The sequence below is a fragment of the Toxoplasma gondii genome, chromosome X (genome assembly GCF_000006565.2).
Source record: "Toxoplasma gondii ME49 chromosome X, whole genome shotgun sequence".
NCBI lineage: Eukaryota > Apicomplexa > Conoidasida > Eucoccidiorida > Sarcocystidae > Toxoplasma > Toxoplasma gondii.
Window position 1 is genome coordinate 3,363,170 of NC_031478.1, and position 21,652 is coordinate 3,384,821.

At 51.9% G+C, this 21,652-nt stretch overlaps 3 protein-coding genes across 3 annotated transcripts; 1 reads left to right on the forward strand and 2 right to left on the reverse strand.

Annotated features, from left to right (window-relative positions):
- Positions 1-804: 804 nt before the first annotated feature.
- AP2X4 (AP2 domain transcription factor AP2X-4) lies at positions 805-6,290 on the reverse strand. Its single transcript, XM_002366050.2, has 3 exons — positions 3,939-6,290; positions 3,089-3,351; positions 805-2,511 (listed from the first exon to the last, which is right to left on the reverse strand). The coding sequence occupies exons 1-3, from the start codon at positions 5,281-5,283 to the stop codon at positions 1,429-1,431; spliced, it is 2,691 nt and encodes an 896-aa protein (XP_002366091.1). The 5' UTR covers positions 5,284-6,290; the 3' UTR covers positions 805-1,428.
- A 2,703-nt stretch (positions 6,291-8,993) lies between these two features.
- Positions 8,994-21,095, reverse strand: TGME49_224030 (hypothetical protein). The gene is made up of 15 exons (XM_018780029.1): positions 18,800-21,095; positions 18,102-18,151; positions 17,526-17,676; positions 17,025-17,137; positions 16,537-16,681; positions 16,178-16,206; positions 15,910-15,954; positions 15,693-15,793; positions 15,308-15,390; positions 14,667-14,753; positions 14,363-14,401; positions 13,849-13,896; positions 13,458-13,529; positions 12,878-13,023; positions 8,994-12,311 (listed from the first exon to the last, which is right to left on the reverse strand). Exons 1-15 carry the CDS (start codon positions 21,054-21,056, stop codon positions 12,249-12,251), a joined length of 3,429 nt encoding a protein of 1,142 aa, XP_018635923.1. The 5' UTR covers positions 21,057-21,095; the 3' UTR covers positions 8,994-12,248.
- Positions 9,041-10,477, forward strand: TGME49_224040 (flagellar associated protein; the record flags this gene model as incomplete). Its single annotated transcript, XM_002366049.2, has 1 exon — positions 9,041-10,477. The coding sequence occupies exon 1, from the start codon at positions 9,557-9,559 to the stop codon at positions 10,475-10,477; it is 921 nt and encodes a 306-aa protein (XP_002366090.1). The 5' UTR covers positions 9,041-9,556.
- Positions 21,096-21,652: the final 557 nt, after the last annotated feature.

Below are 21,652 nucleotides of genomic sequence, written 5' to 3' on the forward strand. Positions count from 1 at the left end.
CAGTCCTGGATTCTACTACAATAACGTAAAAGAAAACCTGAAATCGCAGCGCCTCCGCAAAACGGTCAAACTATGCCCAAGAAAAAGCTGAGTCTTGCATCGTCAAAGTTGATCCACCAGAACAACAGCCACACGTATCGCTCGAGCCCCATGAACAATGTCATGCGCTCGTCGTGAGAAGTGTTGCGGTAGTTCAATGGATAATATAGGTGCTATGGGAATTTCTCAGGCGTTAGCTGTCCAAGGAATGAGAGAAAGGCCTCTTCTCAAATGGTGGAAACATGAAACTCGTGCGTCTCTACCCGCTATGCGGTGTCGTGTAGCCAAGCAGCCAGAAACACGGGAATCATTATTTGCGGGGCATTTGACCAAAAATCTCCACTGTACGTGCCGCCTTCGTGTGCACTCTGCTGCTCCGAGATACTCTAGCTTGTGGTCCAGAGAAAACGGGAAGGTGACAAAAAACAGGGTAAGAAAGTCCTTCATAGCAGACATACGCGTGGACCTGAGTAGACGCCCAACAGACGAAAACGGTCATAAAATGCCCTCGTTTCTCAAACCTCTGCGTACTCAGAGGTTACGAAAAGCGACCGAGCAGGTGAAGTCGAAAAATCTGGGCACTCGCTCGGCAAGGAGCCTGTGCAACAGAACCTAGAAACGATGTCAACTGCAAAACCTGAATCCAAAGTGACTCCTGTACTGATCTGCGAGGCGACAGAAACCGTTGGTGCTGTTCCTCAAGTTGTGTGACCTACTGAGACGCCGTTACTGCTTATATCCGGCCTCTACGTTTTCTTTTCTCATCTGCAATTGCCTTGATGTCTCTGGTTGTTCGGGTGATAGCGTCGAGTAGCAAAAAGACACAGAAGTCGCGTAGTCATTCCGTTTTTGCCCAACAGGCACACGTTTCGCCCGGTCTCGTCAGCTCACACGGCACGAAAACATGCATATATCGAGAGGCGTGGAAAGCAAATCTGACTTCGGGTCCTTTCTTCCGAAACGTGTTGACAAAAAATTCTTCCTGGAGAACGGAGGACAGTGAGAGAAGTAGCGCGTTCTCGAATCACACATCGACAAATGCAAGTTCGAATACACGTCGCTACGGCGGTTTCACGTCCATACACGCGCATCTAATATTCAAAACGAATATGATTGAAAAAGAGAGACATATCTTCCGTGTCCCGTCGACGGCTGCTGTACTTTGGCTTATGCTCAAATCGTGATAACACAGCCGCCGTTTACGTGTTTTCCACCGGGAGTGCCTGCTATACTTTACGCCACTTTCCGGTATTAGCAGCATCTAGAGTGTTTCGAGGTTAAACAGACACTCTCGTAGATCGTGTCTGTGTTTAAGAAAACGAGTTCGGACCTTCAACACAGCTTCGTACCCAAAAAAGTTCCTCTCTCTCTCCACTCTTTTCTTTCCACTTAAAGTGCCGACTCCTGGCCTTTCTCGGCTTCTGACATCTCCGCGTCGCCCGTCCTTTGCACGTGGTTTGGACCCGACAGAGGCTGCGTGTTGTTTGGGGCGTCTCCGCCGGCTCTGCGACCGTCGCGCTTTTGCCCCGTCTCTTCCTCGCGTTTCTCCCTTCTCTGTCGCTTGCTGATGTCCATCAAAATCTGCCGGTAGAAGCCACTCTGAACGAGCGCGTCGCGCAGACTCCCGAGCTGGAGTTCGAGGAACTTGACGACGAGGCGCAGGCGGGCCGCGGGAGACAAGTCACTCGGGAGAACTTGTTTCTGAATGCACTCGCGGAGAATGGCCAGGTGTTCGTGCAGCTCGACAGCTAGTCGAGCAGACTCAATGTACACCATGTGAGAGGTAACACAGTCGGCCACCAATTTCCTCAACGCCTTCAGTTCTTCTGCCGCATGCAGCGCAGACGGCTCCTCGCGTTTCCTCTCGCCGGCTGCACCTCCCCCCGCCGTGACAGTTTTTTTTTCGCCTCTCTTCTCGACGTCTCCAATTCCCAACATATCCGCCTCAACTTCTGCCTTGACCGTCGGGGCTTCTTCCGCCTGGCCTGACAAAGCTGGGCTTTCTCCCTGGTCTTCTTCGAAAAGATACGAGAGGACGCAGTCGAGGCCCCCGCTGCGAATGTTCTTCTCCAAGTTGTGGAGAAGACTGAGGAGCACCGCTTGGTAGCAAGGAAGCAAGAGAGTCATGTCGTCGCCCTGACTCGCACCCGTGTTCGACTCTTCGTACATCTGCAGAAGCTCGACTTCCTGCACCTGCTGCCGGCGGAGCTGCACCGCCATCTCGTACGCCTCCTTCACCCCGGCATGTGGAGAGATAACTGTAGCCTCTTCCTCCTTCTTCTCCTTTGCCGGCTTCTCCTCCTTCTTGTCGTAAAAGTACCGCCGCTGGTTCCGGTAATACACGGCCCATCGTCTGCTCTTCTTGTCTCTAGAGACGCCCTTGATCACTGGCAAACTCACGTCTGGACAGTCGGGCAGCGCGTAGTACTCGACAGGCGGAGACTCGGCCCCTGTCAGGCCCTGGCCGTCCAGCTGAGAACATTCACGCGCGTCGGTGTGCAGTTAAACGGAAGAAACAGCTTAGCCTTCTATGTTGCTGTAATCTAAACACATCATCGTCATGGATACTTCACTCGCGTCTTGAATCAGAAGACACACGGAAATGGTGAGCAATACAGACAGGGTCAATACGGTGTGAGCTTCTAGAAAGAAGTCGAGGTCCTAAAACACAAGATACACAGCCAGATATGAACTTCAGTATACAGGTGGCCGAACACGAATACCGGCAGAAACACAGTAACTTCTATCCTCTAACATTCAGAACCCAGGATCAACTTCTCGCTGGTTTACATTGGCCTATTGAGACAGGTTGCGTTGAGATCCGGCAAAAAAGACCTAAAGACCAGCGTTACGTGCAGAGACAAGAAAGCAGCTGGTGTTTTGCAACGTTCCAACAAACCACATAAAAAACAGATCCGCTCCTGAACGCACTCCTCTCAACCTCGCCCTGCTCGGTTTCTCCTTTTCTGTCTTCTGAAGATAGTCTTCGTATTAGACATTACTATTTCTGAATGTTGTAAAAACTGAAAACGTTCTCTTAAACACCTACCCCAGGCAGGGGCTCCTTCACGGGGACGATTTCGCCTTCCTCGAAGACACCGGGCTTGGCAGCTTGCTGGACCACGTCGCATGCAAACCGATAGCTCTTGAAGAAACCCCAGCGACGGAGAGGAAAGCGTTTCGTGATCGGCACTGTGCTGTCCTCTGCCTCAAAGTATCGCGCAAGAAACTGGTACTGATGTGGATCGTAAATCACACCGGGGACCGGAGGCAGTTGCGCCGCGCGGGCCGCCAGGGACACCAGACGGCTGCCTGAAAAAAATAGAAAAAAAGGAAAACACGTGACAGAAGCACAAAAAAAGAGGAGAAACAGAGGAAACGACTAAGAGCAGGGGAAAAGAGATAAACCGTCTGGAAGTCTTCTTGGGTGCAACAAAGCAAGAAAAAGTGCAGCGAGAAAAGGGAGGTGAAGACAAACACGAAGGGAATCGAAACCAAGAGACGAGCGATATACATATATATACACGGCGGTAGAAGAGGAGACAGAACATGCCGAGATAAAGACTACATAAATGAAGAGACAAAGAAACAAAGCAGACCCTACGCGGCGCTGAAACGCTTTTCGAAGACGCCTGCGACAAAGATGGTTGGATGCGCCGCTTGAAAATACACTCTAAGCAAGTTCGAGAACCTACACATATGCAGCATGCACGATTTGCATGACTTATATTTACATAAGTACACACATTCACATATCTACACAGAACTATAGATAACAGCGGGCATGTTTCGAGCGTGGGACAAGGAGTCGTCCCTCAAAGAGACAACGAAGGACGTGGGGTCAGTTACATATGTCTGCAACAAAGGGAATCATACTTTTCCAGAGGTGAGACTTTTACCGTTGGTCGTCTTTGGAGCAGGCATGAGAAGAGCGTCGACAAGAAGGCGATGAAGGCCAGCAAGGCCTTCCTTTTCAATCCATTGCAACACAACCTGCCCGCCTGTCCGGTCGTCTTCGTCTTCTTCACTGTCTGCGCCCCTTTCTCCCTTGTGGGGGTCTGCCTCCTCTCTCTTTTCTCGCGCTTCGAGCCCGGAGCTGGCAACCGACTTGCTCACGACTCGGTGTTTGCGCGCCCGTCGCTTTCGTTCGTCGCCCCACAAATCCGTCCCTGGGCACATGCGCGGGGCAGCAGAGATCTCGATTTGTCTCAAGCTCACGGCGGGGACTGCGCAGGGCGTCCCTGCAAAGACCTTCTGCTGCATGCCCTGTTGCGCGGCGGGGCCTCCGGGGACAGTCCCCGCACCCTGGGGGGTTCCGGCGGCCCCCGAAGAACCCCCAGGCCCCGCGCCGACACCACCGGGGCCCACTACACCTGGAACCAGTTGTTGGCCCGCGGGCCCTGGGCCAAGTGACCCGTTCGGGCCAGGCCCGCCCGGCATCGAGTGCAGCGGCACGCCGCCCTGGGGAGGGGACACGACGGAGAACATCTGAGCGGTTCCCTGGGGGTTCGGCGGGCCCTGGAGAGGCCCCGAGCTGCGCGCGTTCATGGCGCCGGAGGGGTCGAACCCACCAGGACCGCCGACGGGCCTGTACTGAGACAGAAGGAACTGGGGAGACGAGGACAGCGGGAGGGGTGAGTGACTCGCGTTTCCACTCCCGACTGAGGAGGAGAACGCCGCGAGCTGCTGTGCAAAGGCAGCTGAGCCTACGGCGGCTGTCGAGAGATTCGAGGGAGGAGACGCATTTGCGGGGTGGACGGAAGACGACTGGATGGCGGGGCCGGAGTGCATTTGCGGCAAGGCACTGGGGACCTGCGAGGAGAGGTGAGGACTCTGAGACGCCATGGGGGGCGCCGCGAGCGTGGGCCCGCCGGAGTGGGCGTCACCCACGAGTCCGCCACACCCTGGGGCCTGCGCCGACGCATGCGGGAGGAAAGACGAGTTCAAAAAGGGTCCCTGGGGCGCGCCGTCCCCAGCACCCACGGCCGAAGGCCCCTGCGGGCCAAATGGCCCCACGCCGGGGTACCCTTGGGGCACGCCGCCCGAGCCCCAGCCAAGGGGGGACGTGTTGGTGCCTCCGTTGGGGACTTGCCCGGCCTGCGAACCCGCCACGTTGACCGCGAGTGGGGCAGAAGGCCCGAGGAGAGAAGAGTCGCAGCGGGGAGATGTGCCTCCGGGGACAGAAGGCCCACGTGAAGTCCCAGAAAGGACGTGTACGCCGTCTGCCGAGGACATTTCAGCCATCCTGCCGAGCCTCAGAGATAATCATTGGAAAGGGAAGAATTCTCGCTCGTGCGAGGAGGAAAATGACGTCAGATCAGCGAGAGGTGAGAACGAGAGGGGAATTCAAACAAGAGCGCTCGTCAGACACGAAAAGTGAGACAAGGAAGGCAAAAAGAAAGGCGAATCAGGAAGCAAATCGACGAGACGGGCGGCTTGTGCGGCACAGCGACACCGGGCATCGCTTCTGCAAGAGATTCACGGAGAAGGGGGGACGGATTCAAGCAGAACTATGTTGTCCGTTTCTCATAACTGGGGGTTTGAGTGCCGTAAAATGATACGAAACAAATAGAGTTAGAGGAACGATGAATAGGAAGGGGACAAGGGGGGGAAAACCGAGACCGTGAAGGACTGTCGGGGGTGTGATGGCAGCAGGCGTCGCATGCGCAGACTCCGGGCACATGGATGGACGAAGCGGAAAACGGAAGAAGTGGGAAAAGGCATCAGAAAAGATGGGCAAGGCGATCTAGCAAAGAAGATAGGGAAGGGGAAGAAAAAGGCCGCCTGTGGCTCGTCGGTCTCCTGTACGCAGAGACGGAAAGCTGAGGCGGGCAACAACAACGACGCGGACTTTGATCCGTGTCGGGGACTCTCTGAGGTTCGCGAACGACTGACGAACAAGCGACGTAGGGAAAACGTGGAAGAAAAGAAAAGTTCTGCGGAGTTCAGAGGAAATGAAGCGAAAAAACAAAGAACAGGCAGCAGTGCAAATCTCCAGTTCACCGGAAGCAACGAAGGGGTCTGCCTCCACGAACAACTGCCGCCTCTCTGGAGTTCACAATCGTCCAGAAAAAACACGAAAATCAAAACCGTTATGTTGAACGAAGGTGTAAATAGGCAGCAGACTAAGGCTCGCAGTTCTCTGTGCTTCTCCGCGCCACATGCGCCACAAGAAGGAGGATGGAAGTCGAGACAGACGCCGGCCTACATGCACCCGGAAAGCGAGATACGTTCCGTCGTCTAACGAAAAGAAACCTAGCGACAGGGGTGTTTGCCAGAAGTGAGGGAAAGGGACAACGTGACAAACAATCAAATCCACGAAAGAAGGGAATTTGTGGAGTGAAACGCCGTGGTAACAGATGCAGACAAGGCTCTTCCCTCGTGTTTTAAGCTTGCACTCTTTTCGCTTCACACATTGCCTCTCCCTCGCTAGCAACAAACTGAGGATTTTTACAGCGATTGGAGGAGTTGGAACTTTCGCAATCCATTTCCTTCGCTTCCTGCCAATTACGGTGAACTAGAACGCGCCGGAGGCGTCTTCCATAGTTTATTATCAGGCTGCCTCCCCATGGGCATTGGTCTGAGAGCGTAGAGCAGTTAGGGGGCTTTTTACACCGCACACGAATTTTGTACCATTCACATTTTTTAGTCCTCGATATTCTGTTCTAATTCCCTGCGGTAAAAACAGTCAACGTATTGCGGAAGGAGCGAATATTCTTGTCTCAGAGATGATGACTCCCAGGCGAGCGTTGCCCGTGTGTTTGTGTGTGTAGACAGGGTAGGCCGCAGAGAGGTGTGTTATAGTCCTGTCGAAGGGTCGGACTTCATGCAGGAAGAATTTTGCAGAACCATGTAGAGGACATGATACATCCTGTCAAGTCTTAGACACCGAGTGGCTTTCGGTACTCTAGGGAGACCAGGGATGCAGGTCCAGAAACAAAGTTGCCGTGGGGATCTTAGGAAATCATTGTTCCCCGAGAAAGAGAGAATGCTCCACACAAGTTTGCGTCGTATCTGAAGGAAGAAACTTCCCGCTGTCAAAATAGGAAATTCCAGGGAAGCCACAGTCCCCTGCTTAGCCTGAAGGAAGCCAGGTATCGTGGAACTCCCGCCGCAACGGGGTCAACATACCGCACAATTACACGAATTTAGAAGCCAGTGCGACACACACAGATGTTCACTACGTAAGACAGAGTGTCTGTGCACAACTGAGGAAGTCAGAACTAGCAACCTCGTATGAATCTGTCCGTTACAATTCCAACGTGGTACAGGCGACGACACGGTTTGAGTCTGCGCATTCGCATTTTCCGGTGTGAACTACTGATAACAATGAATATTGGACTGTCTTGGTTAATGGTACTCCGAGATACTGCAAATCCTCGTGCGTTGCTGTTTCTAGCTGAAAAAGGAGAAGCTCTGGTGTACCGGCGTCGGAAAGGGTGCCACGAGTGTATCTGCGTACACAGAAGCAGGAACTTGCCCACGCGGGGTGGTGACTCTTCCCTTCTCCGACAGCAGTTCCTTAGTGTGAACAAGTCTGTGGGTTCTCTTGTGTTTTCCCACACAACGTGCTCTTTCCGTTCGACACAAATCGAGCTTAGAGAGCTGCTGCACGCCGACTGCTTCCCTTTCCTGTTTTTGTTAATTCGCGGGATTGGGTTTGTCACTCTGGTATGGCAAATCAACAGTACGGGGGCATTTTGGCTTAAGAAAGAGCTCCGTCCCTAACTGAAACACACCTCATTCTACTGAGCACAGACACATTCAGATTTCCTGTTGCATATGTAAGCTGAACGCTCCCTGCCGCCCCGCTCTCTTCTCTAAAATGTGGCTACAGCCCCACAGTCAGCTTTTTACTGGACCCAGAGAAACACTCTCCTTTCTGCAGCCTCCTACCTCTCAACTGCGTCCATCAACGTTTTTCCCTGAAAAGCGAGAGGTCTTTCTGAGATTTGTGCTCGCCTTCTACGTGCGCAGGTTCCCGCCTCTATCTGTATAGAGCATGTTTACACACAGCTCAATCAGTATCACATTTGAGAGTCTTTGTGGCTGTGAATGTGACTCGCATTTTGCAGAGAAGTACCAACGTTGAAAAGAAAATCTATCAGGAAACAGAGCGACGGGGAAGGTGTCTCATCTGGACTACGGTTTAAGTGCTATCACAACTCTGTCGAGACGTACTGCCATGGCGTCACCCCAGTGATACTTCGATCCCACATGCTGGCGAAAGAAACTTCGCACGACTCTGTGGGGGAGTCCAATGGCTAGACATCAGGCAGCCACAGGGGGTTCTCAGCTCCCTGCAGTGACTACGGTCAAGCATGCAGACCTTAGCTCAGGGGTTGTGGTCGAGTGTGTGCTGCTGCCGACGAATAGCAGGAGACGGCACAGGTATCCCCTGGAGACAACTTTGTCGCAGCTCGCATCTGAGACGGAGAAAGCTCTTGCTCGACCCGCTAAAGTCATTTCAATTTCCCGGTTTCCTGACAGAAATGACTCACACAGGGAGCCACTGCCCTTCACCACTGACCTCCGATCTTTGGGGGCGGAGACAGGGGGTTTCTTGACCCTGGAAGTCGCGCTAAGACGGACAGAAGAAGACATAACCCAGGAGCTTCCAGAGGAAGAAGGCAAACGGAACGGGGGGGAAGAGGAGACAGACAAAATGACGGCAAACACTTTCGGGGCTCGGGAACGAATCTCAGAAGAAACCGACGAAGAGCACGGGCATAGCGAGGGCGGTGCTTGTCAGCTGATTCCTGGACTACCTGGGGAAGTCAACCCTGCTGTCAGCATCGCTATCGAAAGATGGAGAGCGTTTTCCTCTGGTATCAACAACCACAACGCTTCCACTCTCTTCTGCAGCTCTACAGCAGCTTCGCAGTGGCCAGAAAGCGATAAAAACGTCTACGATTAGGTTTATCAATGTATACGGGATTAACTTCGTGGATTCAAACATGTGTCTTGTGGCCGATAGAGAGTTTGTGCTGTCTTTAAACATGGCCGGTCGATAGGACGGGCATCTCCTTGGGAGTTCCTCGTCGTCCTTTCCACGTTCATTTTCCCCTCCCTGTCTGCCGCCGCTGTAGGAGGTCATTCACAGCCTAAGCGTCACGTTTTATAAATGAAATACTGTCCATTGAGTGACACACTTGCTCGTAAAAAAGCCCTTGTCTGCTGTGCACAGTTCTGTCAGCACATAGGTGAGACGTTTCGGAAAACGCCATGTCACGACCGATCTAGGGTTTATGCTCCGCGAGGTTTGTCGTCTTTCAAAGTCGAGCGAAGTACAAGCATCCGCACTTTAGCTTGTATGCCTTTCTGGGTACCCCTTTTGTCTTAATCAGAATCTCTGCTGGGCTTCGTGCCTTGCGACCCGGGCACAAACTGCGAGACGGGTACTCAGACGGTGAATGAGGCTTCCCACTTGGCAAAGAAAACCAAGTTTCACACGGAAACACAGACGCGCGTATGGCATAGTGAAGGGCTGCAACTGAATCGAGAAGGTGCGGTTCAGATGGAAAAGCCGGGTTTGTCTATCGACCAGAAGCACGACAAGACGCTGTACCCGAAACCATATTTCACAGCCGACGCCCTGGATGCCTTGAAGGTTGAGAAGGCAGTCATCATGCAAGCACACATCCGAGGTTTCCTCGCCCGCAGAAAAGCGGCGAAACTGCGCCATGCTAAGCAGGAAGCAATCGACCGCGAAGAGGAAGAGAGAGCGAGCGCGCAAAAGGAGCACGAGATGCGGCAAAAGCGCCTCCGGGACCGGTGTTTGCATCCCAAGACCTACTCGGATTTTGCCGTTCTACGCAGGGAACTCGAAGCTTGGCGGGTTCAAGAGACAGCACGCATTAAGCATATGTTTGACAGCGATGTGCATCGACGTCAAGCATTCAAGGAACTGCTTCACCGAGAAACAGAGCTCCTGCAGCACATCGAGGAACTGAAGTTGCAGGCTACGAAGGAAAGCCGCCAAGAAAAAAAGCTGCACTTCCTCGAGACGCTGGCGAGACCCTTTGCCTGGGCCTGTCCGTCAACGGGCGACGTCATCACTGTGTTCACTCCCGAAACCATGCGGGCAGAGGATCTGCGGAATCTGTTTTTGGATCTTGAAAACCTACAAGTCGATACAGCGACTCGACTCGATGTTCTTCAGCGCGTACAAGTGGCTGTTGCGGCAAACGCAGCGCAAGACCTAGATCAGAAACGCACCGTGGGAACAAAGAATCTCAACAAGGAGATCCTCGAGCTCTGCCGCCGAGAAATCGCTTTCCTTCGCCGAGGAACAACTCAGACAGCCAAACTAAGTGGTCTCAGGCAACGGCTCTCGCATGCGTTCTGGTACCTCCTTCAATCCCCTGCCTTCAACCCTCAAGCCTCGCGCTACCTCAAACTCCCTGCGTGCCAGCAGACGAAGGGAATTTGTTTCTAGTCTTGCTACAAGATAAAAACATGAAAGGACGACACAGCTACGTGCGCCCACGAAGAACTGGATAGCCGCTCTCCTTCCCAGGAAAAGTAGGTACGTTCCCATGGCAGGGGGGTGTGGAAGCAATGAACGGTTTATTCGGGAACGGAACCTGCGCAAGTTTGACAATTTTCTTGCCGATTGACAAGGCGATATCGACCGTGGCAACACCATTCGCACTTCCAAACGCCGGACGAACGTACCAGTTCCTCTCTGTTCTCGGTGTCTTGTCGCTTACAAATACGATGCACACACACACAAACAACCAGCTAGAGGCACTCGGGGCGTTGCACTTGGCCGCAAACCCGCGCTCCGGAAAAGCAACGACAGAGATTGAACGAAGTCACTGTAAAAGGTGGAACCTCTCTGTAGGTTCACCGATAAGGCCGAGATTCTCTGTCAAAAAAGTATCTCTTTGTGTCTCGCCTCGAATGTAAAGTTGCAAAATCCCTTCTGCTGTCTCACTCTTCCACGAGAACGACACAATCACGACCGGGAACACCTTTTGCCCCATCGACAAATTCGGTTTCCTCCTTCGGCGCAGTTGCTTCACCAGACACGAGGTGTCGTAGCGCTTAGAGGTTTAGACAGTCAAAGTGAGAGGACTGAAGAGCTACACGCGCCTGTGTTTTATGACAAACTTAGTTGCTCCCCCCCGACACTGTGCGCTCTAAAAAGCCGTCACATTGCCCCCGAAGTGGAAAAACAAATGGCAGGACTCCGAGAAGACCAGCAACTGAACCTAGCAAAAATACGGCTTCCCGCTCGCGAGGATGCTGCAGTAACTAACTGACTGTACACTAGAGACAGCAACGGAACCTCAGTTCAACTTTAAACCCGCTATCGCGTTTATCAAAAAGTGACAAAGAAGCAGTCTCGACCCCCGAAAAGATCCTCAAAGGTTCCCTTTTCCGTCTATTCGGACTGTTACCATTTCCCCTCGAAGAACTTGAGCACCCACACGGAAACAGACACTTTTCTGCATGCTCTCCGCTGTAGTTTCACCCCAGCCACCACGCCCGTCTTCTCCTATTTCCGACTAACATCCCCCTCGTGTACCTGCGTATTTCTTCTGTGAATACCGAGATGTGAAAGCGGGGTATATGTAGATAAGCTTACACATGCCCACCATTCACAAGCAAACGCACGCATCGGCATATAATTATCGAACATTTGTAGATCTGCATTCATAGATTCGATGTATAACTCCCAAGGAAATAGAAGAACAAAAACAGGGCAGCCCCTAATTCTGCCGTCCCCGTACTTTTGTGACTGGCCAAACGCATCTTGCTGGAGTGTATGTACACCAGAGAAGGCAGACTATCTCCAGAATCGCGGTTGCGGTCTTCGCTTGTGGAGGCGTTAGTGGTAGCTAGCGCCATGCATCTGCACAAACTAGAAGAGTGCGAACAAAAAAGACCACTTCGTTTTCACTCCCTCTTTTCTCAAAAGCATTTACAGTTAATACAAAATGGGGGTACACAAACCGGGATGCGTTCCGCCACAGAGAGCAAAAAGTGGAACGACAAGGCAAGACGTCAACAGAGCGAGGGAAGAAAAAAAGGAAGACTCCTCGAAGACGAAGCGATAGACACAAGCACTCTGGACTAATGCGTTTGTCCGTTTTGCCGTTTTGTCCAGCGCAGTGCGTCTTTACTAAAAACATATGGAAAAAATTCCCTTCCCCGTCTTGTCGTGAACGCGCTCGGCTCCCCTTTCTTGTTTGCCGGAAGAATCAGCTCGTCCGTGGATCCTTCACCTCCATGCACCACTGCTCGTACCACTGCTGTCTCCACAGCTAAGCATCAAAAACTCGACACAGACGCATCCACGAATAAGTAAATCTCTATAATTTATGGACTTCGGCCGAGTATCGTTTTGCACATGCATGAAGGAACAGACATCTGACATAGATCTATATACTTGATCCACGATTTTATCTATTCATATGCATGTCCATTTACATCTGTGTATCTATCTATATCTGTGTGGAGCTGATGAATTGGAACATGGTTCGAGCGTAAGCAAACAGGCATGCTTGTGTGTGTGTGTTGATCGCTAGACACAGTAGAAGGACTTTTACATGACCACGACTGTGTTTCCTTTGTTCTGTCTCCGTATAGCTGTGTAGCTATTTTTGAACGGTGTCCCCGGAGTTGGATGTTAAGTCTAAATTTGTCAAAAGAAATGTATGCGACAAGAGGGGTTTGAAAGAAAGGGTACGCTGAAACCTAGAAGAGCCTAAGCTTCTCCGCGAGTCAATTGTATGCATTTCTTTTGATTCCAAGGGGTGTGAGAAGCAAAACAAAGGTAGCGGAAACATTCATGTAGCGTGCAAAAAAGAGCTAAAAAAACAAGACCCACCTCGTCGAAGATCTCTGCGACTTTCTCAGGGTACCGCCGTATACACGGATCGAACTCCTTGATTGTGGAATGCATGAACTTCAAGAACCTGTGTTTGAAGTGGTGAATCATATGCCACGCTCGGATCTGCTTTCCACAGTGTTTTCCTGAATGCATCACACACGCAGACACAGAGCTACGGAATAACGCCGTTCCGCTTGCCTCCAAGTAGCTACTTGTAAAAAGGATTTCCGAACTTGAAATACAGAAGGGTAACAGCGAATTACATCCTCGCTTCAAAGTCGACACTGGACATACACACAAATCACAGGTAGACCATGCATGGCCACCGCATAGATCTCGAATGTCTCTGGACAACAACTCCAATGCACGCACATATATACAGGCATAAATACACAGGTGAACATAAAGGTGCAGGCGCCAAGGAAACGAGTCGATGTCTAGAGTTGCCTCTTCAGTGTGAGGTTTATGTAGGAATTTGAAGTGTGGAGTGCTGTAAGACAACGCACTCGTTGATCGTGGGAAGTTGAGGAAAGAGCCATAGAGCCACGACTGAACGCCGAAAGGAAAAACAACTCACCTACGGCGAACTCCAGGACACCTGAGCAAAACGTCGCGTTCTCTCTTCCTCTTCTCCCTCGGTGGCGCCTCGCTGTTTACACAAACCCCTTGGCAACAATTCAGAATGTAATGTGCTCGCAAAGACAGAGAGATACACGAAAGAAGATCGAAAGGTTCCCCAGACGAAAAGCTGAAAGGGCACCAACCTAAGGGAAGAAGCGGAAGATAAGGACAAAATGTGAGAAGGACATAAGTAGAGAAGGAAGGAAAAGGAACGGGGGGAGAAGCAGGAAGAGACAGCGAACGTAGGAGACGGAATGAGCCAACAAGAGGATAACAGACAGAGACGACTAGAAACCTAAACATGGGACGTGAAAGGGGACAGCGCGACAAGGAAGGAGAACACCTACTGAGCTTCCCCGGTTCGGCGTCCTCTGTAAGCATGCCCCAAGTGGAGTCTGAAAGGCAGAAACCCATAGAACACAGAAGCGATACAAAGACTACACCTCTGTAGAGAAAAAATTTGAAGAAAAGGGAAACCGTCCCCCATGCAACAAGGAGACAACACACACGCTTGCACACAGACGCATGTACTTGTATGCATACAATCACCTAAGCACACTTTGTGAAGCTCCTTTTTGCCTGCGCAAACAAATGTGTATACAGAGACAAAAAGTGGAGATGTGAGTTTACATGGTAAACATGTCCACATGCAGTATATCCACGCATCTAAAGCTGAGTCTGCGGGAGACACAAAAAGGGAGGAAAAAGGGGAAAAGACACAAGAGAGACTGGAGAGAGGGCGACACGAGACATGATAGTGTAACTGAGAGGTGAGGCACTGGACAGAACGAAGGCACAAGGAGAGAAAAAGAAACTGGAGGCGGAAAAACAAGGAGAAACCGAATTTCGCGAATGACTTACCTTGTCGTAAATACTCGTCGGCTTTTCTTCGGACAGGATCTGGTCCCAGAAGAAAGTACAAACAGGAAAATTCAAAACAATAAACATGTAGCGGAGACACACACCATGTCACAGCCCAGCAGGAAATACCCGTTCCCCTGCATGCGAGAACGCCCTGGGAACAACGGGTTCGCTCATGCAGAGGGGGACGGGGACCGAGAGCGAAGAGGCAGAAGAAAGGGGAGAATTCGAGAAGGACACAGAGACGGGCGGTGAGTGTGCAAACGACACGCGAATCGCAAACGTCGGTTTCCCGGTCACTCACCGAGTGCATCTGGAAAAGCCTCTCGCCCCAACCACTCCAGTCCGTTGGCCACATGCCATTCTGCCAGTTCCCCCTGGTAAAGAAGATCTGAACAAACAGGAAAACGCGAAACACACACTCAACTGAATGGCACCCAAACAAACCCAACACACTCAAATACACAAGTATATCAACGGATGCATATACAGATATGCATATATATATATATATATACATACATACATACGCGTCGACCGAGGGTCTACGGGTGACTCATTTTTGCACTGGGGACAAAAACGCACACCGTAAACCGCGTTTATCGTAATTTCGAAGGGAGCATGCAGACGGCTCTGGAAAATCCACGCAGGCACGATGGGAGAAGGATGACGCCTCGGACCAGAATCCTGGAAGAATGTTTGCATGTCCTCACATGCGAACCCACACATAGATGCACACAAATATACGTACCTCTTATTTAGGTGTAAGTACGTGAACGCTGTTTCTGATGCACGAGTGATAATATGACACGATTTCGTCCCGAGACACCGTAAAGGGCATCCCTTTCCACCCGCCTGCAGACGGCAGATCTGCCAGCAAATCTTCACATCAAGAAACACTTGAGATGAACGCGTTGCTGTATATTCGGAAACGCCGTGAGTTACCTGTGTCGCAAACAGGCCCCTCGAGAAGCACTCTGTAGCGGGCCCCTTGGCACCGTCCACAGACGATACAGCGAGGCTCCGCTCTGCGAGAAAAAAGCAGGAGAGAAGAGAAACGCAAGAAAGGAAAAGCATTGCTACAATGCTGTAAACAGCGGGAGGAGGGACGACAACGAGAGCCCAGACGCGCAAGGGAGAAAATTCGACACTGAGACAAAGAGCGAGGGGCAGGAGGAGGAAGCCCGATCCCGAAACACGGAACGAAAAACAGAGGAGGAACACACTCGGCAACGACACAAAGGGCGCGGGAAAGAGAAGGAAACGCAAACTCGACATTGAGATAAAGCGTGCGAGAAGGCGAGAAAACCAAAAAGAGAAGAAGACCTACCGATTTGCACTGTTGGCTGCCTTCTCGCGCTCGCGCACCGTACACACAGGGTATTCCTTCAAAGCGGATTTTAGCCGGGTAGGAAAAGCAGTTGTCTCCATCTGCAGGTAGGTGGAAAACGCGAAACAACATCACATCTGTGCACGAAGCGCTGAAGCCCCTGGCGTCTTTCGCCTCAGATTTGCACGCACCGAAAAAAACGAGGACGAAAACTCACCGTCGCACGCATGACAGGCATGAGTCCTTCGATCTTCTTCACCGCCTGAGAACAACAAAAAAAAACGTTTTTTCTCTCTTTTTTCCGACGATGAGGTTCAAAAAGCAGATACTGTCTATAAAGGGTCAATTTGACTTTTTATATTTAATAACTTGAAAAGGCAGGTCTCCTCGGGTATCTTCTGACAAAGAGATCAACGCCAAAAGAACTAGGTAAGGCCTTTTCGTTATTCTTGAGAGAGTCTACAGACGGTGTCTCTGTGACTCACCGTCAAAAAAAAATCTCTCGGCAACTTTCCTGAAGACAGGGAGACGCAGACGTCACTTTGTATTGTGAAGTCACACACATGTACATGCAGAGGAATCTCGCAGTACGCCACCGAATAGTTGCGCACAGGCATACATACATTTATGTATTTAGACGAATGTGGATGCATACATGCGCGTGCATTCAGGCATTCCTATACAGGCATATATACCTATGTAGACATATATTATTGAAGAGAGTCGGATTTGAAAAGAGGGGCACCACCGAGACAGACATGAGACGGAAGGAGTCCTAGACTTCGGCCTTCCCTCTCGAATTTTTCGTCTTCAGATTTCACTTTCTTTCTCTGTCTCGCCGTACGTGTGTGTCGTGTCCTCGGCATGCACGCAGCGCGGCGGTCGGCAGGGCCTGTTGGAAAAGGGAATTTCAGCGTCGGGGAAAAAAGCGAGAAAACCAAGAACTGCACGTAGCGCGCAAACGCCTCGTCCAACTTCAGATTCTCTTCCTAAAATGCACAATCCAACCAAGAGACTCCACACATAAAGGCATACATAACTGTACACATACAACCCATATATATAGCATATATATATATATATATATATATATATATATACATGTGCAGCTATATATATATATATATATATATTATGCATGTACAGATACAGATACCCATGTTCACCCCAGCTTTACAAATTCAAATATATGTATATGTGTGAGGGGACAAATTGTTCGGATATATAGACGCATCCTCTGGTCGTTTTGGGTGTCTGTTTCGTGCGCTGAATGCCACAGGAAAGACAAGAAATGAGACCAGGGAGATGGGAGACAGGTGCGTTCTTTCTTACCAGCTTTTGGTCTGTCTCGCGCTTCATCCGGCGCTCGTAGCTGGCCCGTCTCGCGAGTTCTTGTCCGGTGTCGAGTGCTTCTTCGTCTTCCTCGGAATCGGCGACAAAGCCTTCTGTCGAGAGTGGAGGACTCCGAGCGCGAAAAACAGAAAGAGAAAAAGGACACAGCGGAAGCGAAGCAACGATGCACATGGGGAAAAGGAAGACGTGAGAGCAAAGCGCACAGGCTGGGCAGTCGCCGCCGGAGAGAAAACCACCGGACAAGAGAGGAAAAAAACCGACGAAAAGGCTGAGAAAAGGATGACCTCAATCGATTGCCTTGCTACCCCGGTTCTCGAGACAAGGCGACAGGACAAGCGTAAGACAGAAGGAGAAAGATAGAGAGAGCTCAAGAGGCAACAGAGAGAAAAAAGAAAAGACTGGATCTTCACAACACTTGAACAAGGAGATGAAGAGAGGTTAAGAGACATGAGAGAATAGTGAAGATCTCTCGGCACTTACCCTCGCTTCCGTCAGTTGGAGTCACTTCATCTTCGTCTCCATCTTCGACGATAAAATCGTTTTCTTCAGTGTCACTCAACGAGATGCTGCGCTCCTCTTCACGATGAGGGCGTCTCCCGCTACGGCACATGTCGCTGGCAAAGGCGAGGAACTGCAAACACCCACAAGCCCTGAACGCCGAATCCCTCTGAAGAAAGCGAACGTCGAATCCTCATCTCAATCTCGCGAAGTGAGGAAGTCTCAAGAGACAACGAAAACGGCTGCATCACGTTTTAAGCTTACAGCGGATACGCGTTAATGTAGACGAACTACAGACAACAGAAGAAAAAGTTAAAAGACAGATGGATCTCAAGTTCGATAGGGGCCTTCACGCTCTGTGTACCTAGGGTCGCAAAAAGGCTCCGAGAGAGCGTACAGAAGGCAGAAGACGAGCAGGAGAAGCAAGCCACAGAGACAAAACAGAAACCAATAAACGCCGGGAGGCGTACGAAGACAAAATCCCGAAAACGGAGACAAACGACAAGAAAAACGCAAGTAAAGCGACCAAGAAAGACACTTCGCTTCCAGACGTCGTACCCGGTAGCCAGGATTGAGCCGCGTTCGACTGCCTCGGCGACGAAAAGGTCCTGAAAAAGGGAGAGATTGCATACATGCACCGGGCATCTCCCCGAAACGTTGACAAATGCAGACAACGGCGCGTCGATGCACCGGAAACCGAGCCGATGTTGCATGCGTTCTACACCGAGGGAACCACGCTGAGAGGAAGCGGCTGCGGCAGCCTGCATGTTGACTGACCCTGGAATCGCGGACAAACACTCTAAAGGAACAAACAACCTGCGATGCATACGCTTCAGCACACAGAGACATTGCGGCAAAACATCGGAGAAATACACACACACAAATGTGCACCGCCAATACACAGACCACGTCTAAACATATATATATATATATATACAAATGTCCACGTACGTATACATGTATAAATACATAAATATATACATATATGCATATACACACAAACGCAGATGCACATATACATATATATACATATATATACATATATATACATATATATACATATATATACATATATCTGCGGAATTGGACAGAGAGGCAGAGATGAGACAGTGACTGTGTGAAAGTAAACGCGTGAGATGAAACAAGGAGACGCGTGGGACGGCAGGAGACAGGTTCCGGTTCCACGTTCGCTTCCGCAGAGAGACGAACGTTGAGACGAAATGCCAGCGTCTGCAACATCAGATGCCGCGACCTACTGTGGGAGTCTGCGGACTCCTCTGACTCTTCGCTGTCGCATTCTTCTTTCTCGAGTTCTTCATCTGGGTTGTCAACGCCTCTTTGAACTAAACGCGCCCTGAGAGAGTTTCGCTGCACGCGTTTCGTAAGCGCTGACAAGCGACTCTTTCGTGTCTCGAGTGCCTTCCTCCACTCGCGCTCTCTCTCTGCTTCCGCGTTCTCCTTCTGTTCTGCGTGGAGTTCTTCTTCCTCTCTTTCAGCGTGCTTGTCTCTCGTTTGCTTCCCTTGTGCAGCGAAGCCCACAAACCTTTCCCTCTCGTTCGCCGACTCTGCTTCCCTGAAGGCTTTGCCGTCGCCTTCGCCGTTTTCAGCTGCTCGTCCTTCCTCGTTCGCCGCGCCTCGACGCCTTTCTTGCCGCTTCCCGGCTTTGCTTCTTCCTCCCCCGAGCCGTCGCCGGTCGCGTTTTCTCTCGTCGTCAGAGGGCTCCGAGGACTTCCACGAAGCAGGCGACGTTCGCGAGCTCCGACTCGACGGCGACACCACCTCCGAGTCGCTGCTCCTCTCTCTCCCTATCTCGCGCTCGTTCTGTCTGTCTGTCTCTGTCTCCTCTCTTGCGCCTTCCGAAGCGTCTTCGTCGATGGCTCTGATTGGCTTGACCAGTCTCCTCGCTTGAGCCTTTTCTCCGAATGGGGAGAGCGCGGAGAAGGCGGCAGCGAGTCGGGACGGCGAAGCGTGCGACAAGCAGACGCGATTCTCCCCTTCCTTCTCGTGACTCCCCTCGCGCGGGTCTGCGAGTTTCACACACAGAGTTGGAGAGGCTGTCACGGCGCGTCTGAGGCGCTTCCACGTTTTCGGTGGAGTCTGGCAAAAGCTGTCGTTCTTCTCCGCTTCGTCGCCGCGGCCTTCGCAGCGCCACCGCCCCCAGCTGTCAGCCGTACGTCTACCTGGGCGCTCGCATGAGGGAGACACCGAAGGTTTGTGCAGTCTGCGTCGGCGAGGCGTCTGCTCTCGGGAGGCGCTCGGGGAAGAGCGAACCTCCATGTTTGTGCGGTGTTTCGTTCGCCCTCGCTCCCGCCTCTTTTTCGCGCGCTTCGTGTGTCGCTGCGCCTTCGCCTCCACGAGCGAGAGCCGGAGAATCCTCGCGAGGTCGTCCTGGCTCTCCCACAGTGTCCCCTTTTGCCAAGAGGCCCGCCTGCCCCTGAGAAGGCGCGCAGAGCAGCGGCGGCCACTGGGGAGGGAAGGAAATTCAGGCTCGAAGTCTCTCCTCGGCGAGACGGAGACTCGAGAGCCCTCAGGTCGCTCCCCTCGGTCTCGTGCGTCTTGCCAGCTGCTTTCTCTGCCTTCCTCCGAAGAGGCTCCGGACGAGCAACTTTTCGCGGATGTACGTGAGGCATACGAACCCCCGCTGCATTTCGCAGCGCCTCCTCGAGGCGGCTTCAGAGGCTTCACCGGCGGTCGCAGCGGGAGACGGGGGGCGCGACTACCTGGTGAAGAGAGAGAAGGGGACGTCAGCGGGGCAGAAGCGGAGTTGAAGGACAAGGAGGAAGACGAGGTGACAGCCGAAGAAGAGAAGGAGAGGAAAGCCGTTAGGGAAGCGAGGGAAGACGAGTTGATGGCAGGAGAAGTCAAGGAAAAAAGAAAGGGCGTCCGCGAGGAAGAGGAACGCGAACGGGAAGAGGAGCAGCTCGTGGAAGAAGAGGAGTTTCGGGGAGAGCGGAGAATCGCGAGAGAAGAGAAAGACGTGGACGAGTAAGGCGTAGTGGAAGACCCAAAGAACGGAGCGAGACGCGTGCGGCGCGTCAACATGTTCTCCTGAGGACGGAGACACCGAGACAGCGAATGAGAACTCTCTTTCTTCGAAGGATCCGCTACCCGGTTCGAAGGCGTCGTCTGCGGCTGACACACCGGAACAATCGATTTACGAGGAGACTGCAGTGGAACAGCCGTGTATGCATTGTGTCGGGAAGAAGAGAAAGCGTCCGCCGAGCGTTCGGTCCTCAAGAACGCACGGAAGTCCCCCCTCTGGGTGCTGAAAACGGAGTTCGCACTGCCGCCGACATGTCTTGTTTCTAAAAGACAGGCTGGAAAAGCCGAGGAGACTCGTAGGGAACCTTCCGGCTGACGGAGAAAAGACCGGTCAAAGGACTGAGTTTCTGTTTTCGGGCCAGATTGTCCGACTTTTCTGGGTCGTTGGCCGCTGTCTAAGTCGTCGCGCACCGACGCTCGACACGCTGCCTGCGTAGCAACTCGCCGCGGACCAGAGGCGCTCAAGTCCATGAGCAGAAATCGAGCAAAAGAGACGAACCTGAGAGCTTCAGAGGAACGGAAGAGAAAAGGAGACCCTCCGTAGGCAAGGACTCGAGCAGATGAAAGAGAAAAAAGCGTCTGGGGCTCTACTTGCTCACCAACCTTGCTACTGCTCGACTGTGTGCGCGTAGCCTTGTGCGAGGTGGGCAAGGCCGGGCGGAAGTGAAGATCGATTTGAGGGGGAGAGAAAAGCAACGATCTCGTCGGGCAAATCTCACCGTCACACAGTGCACTGTCTTTTTTGTTGCTGTGAAACGCAGGGTAGCAATCACACTGGGCAGTCGAAAGGAAGAAACGAACGCGATTTCCCGTAGACCACAGCAACCGCAATGGAGTCGAAGAGCCCAAGCCACGGTTCTATCCATCTACTTCTCCACTGAACGAGACATGGTAGTTAGTTTCGAGAGCGAAACGGCAAATGCCTCTCTTCCGAGACTCGACCTTTCTTTCCGTTGGAACTCTCGCTCCAGAAAGAAGAAGAGAACTGGGCAAGAACGCACCGCGGACGCAAACCCGTTGCAAACGATTTACAGCACAAACAGCGAGAGATATGGGTGCAGGAGAGG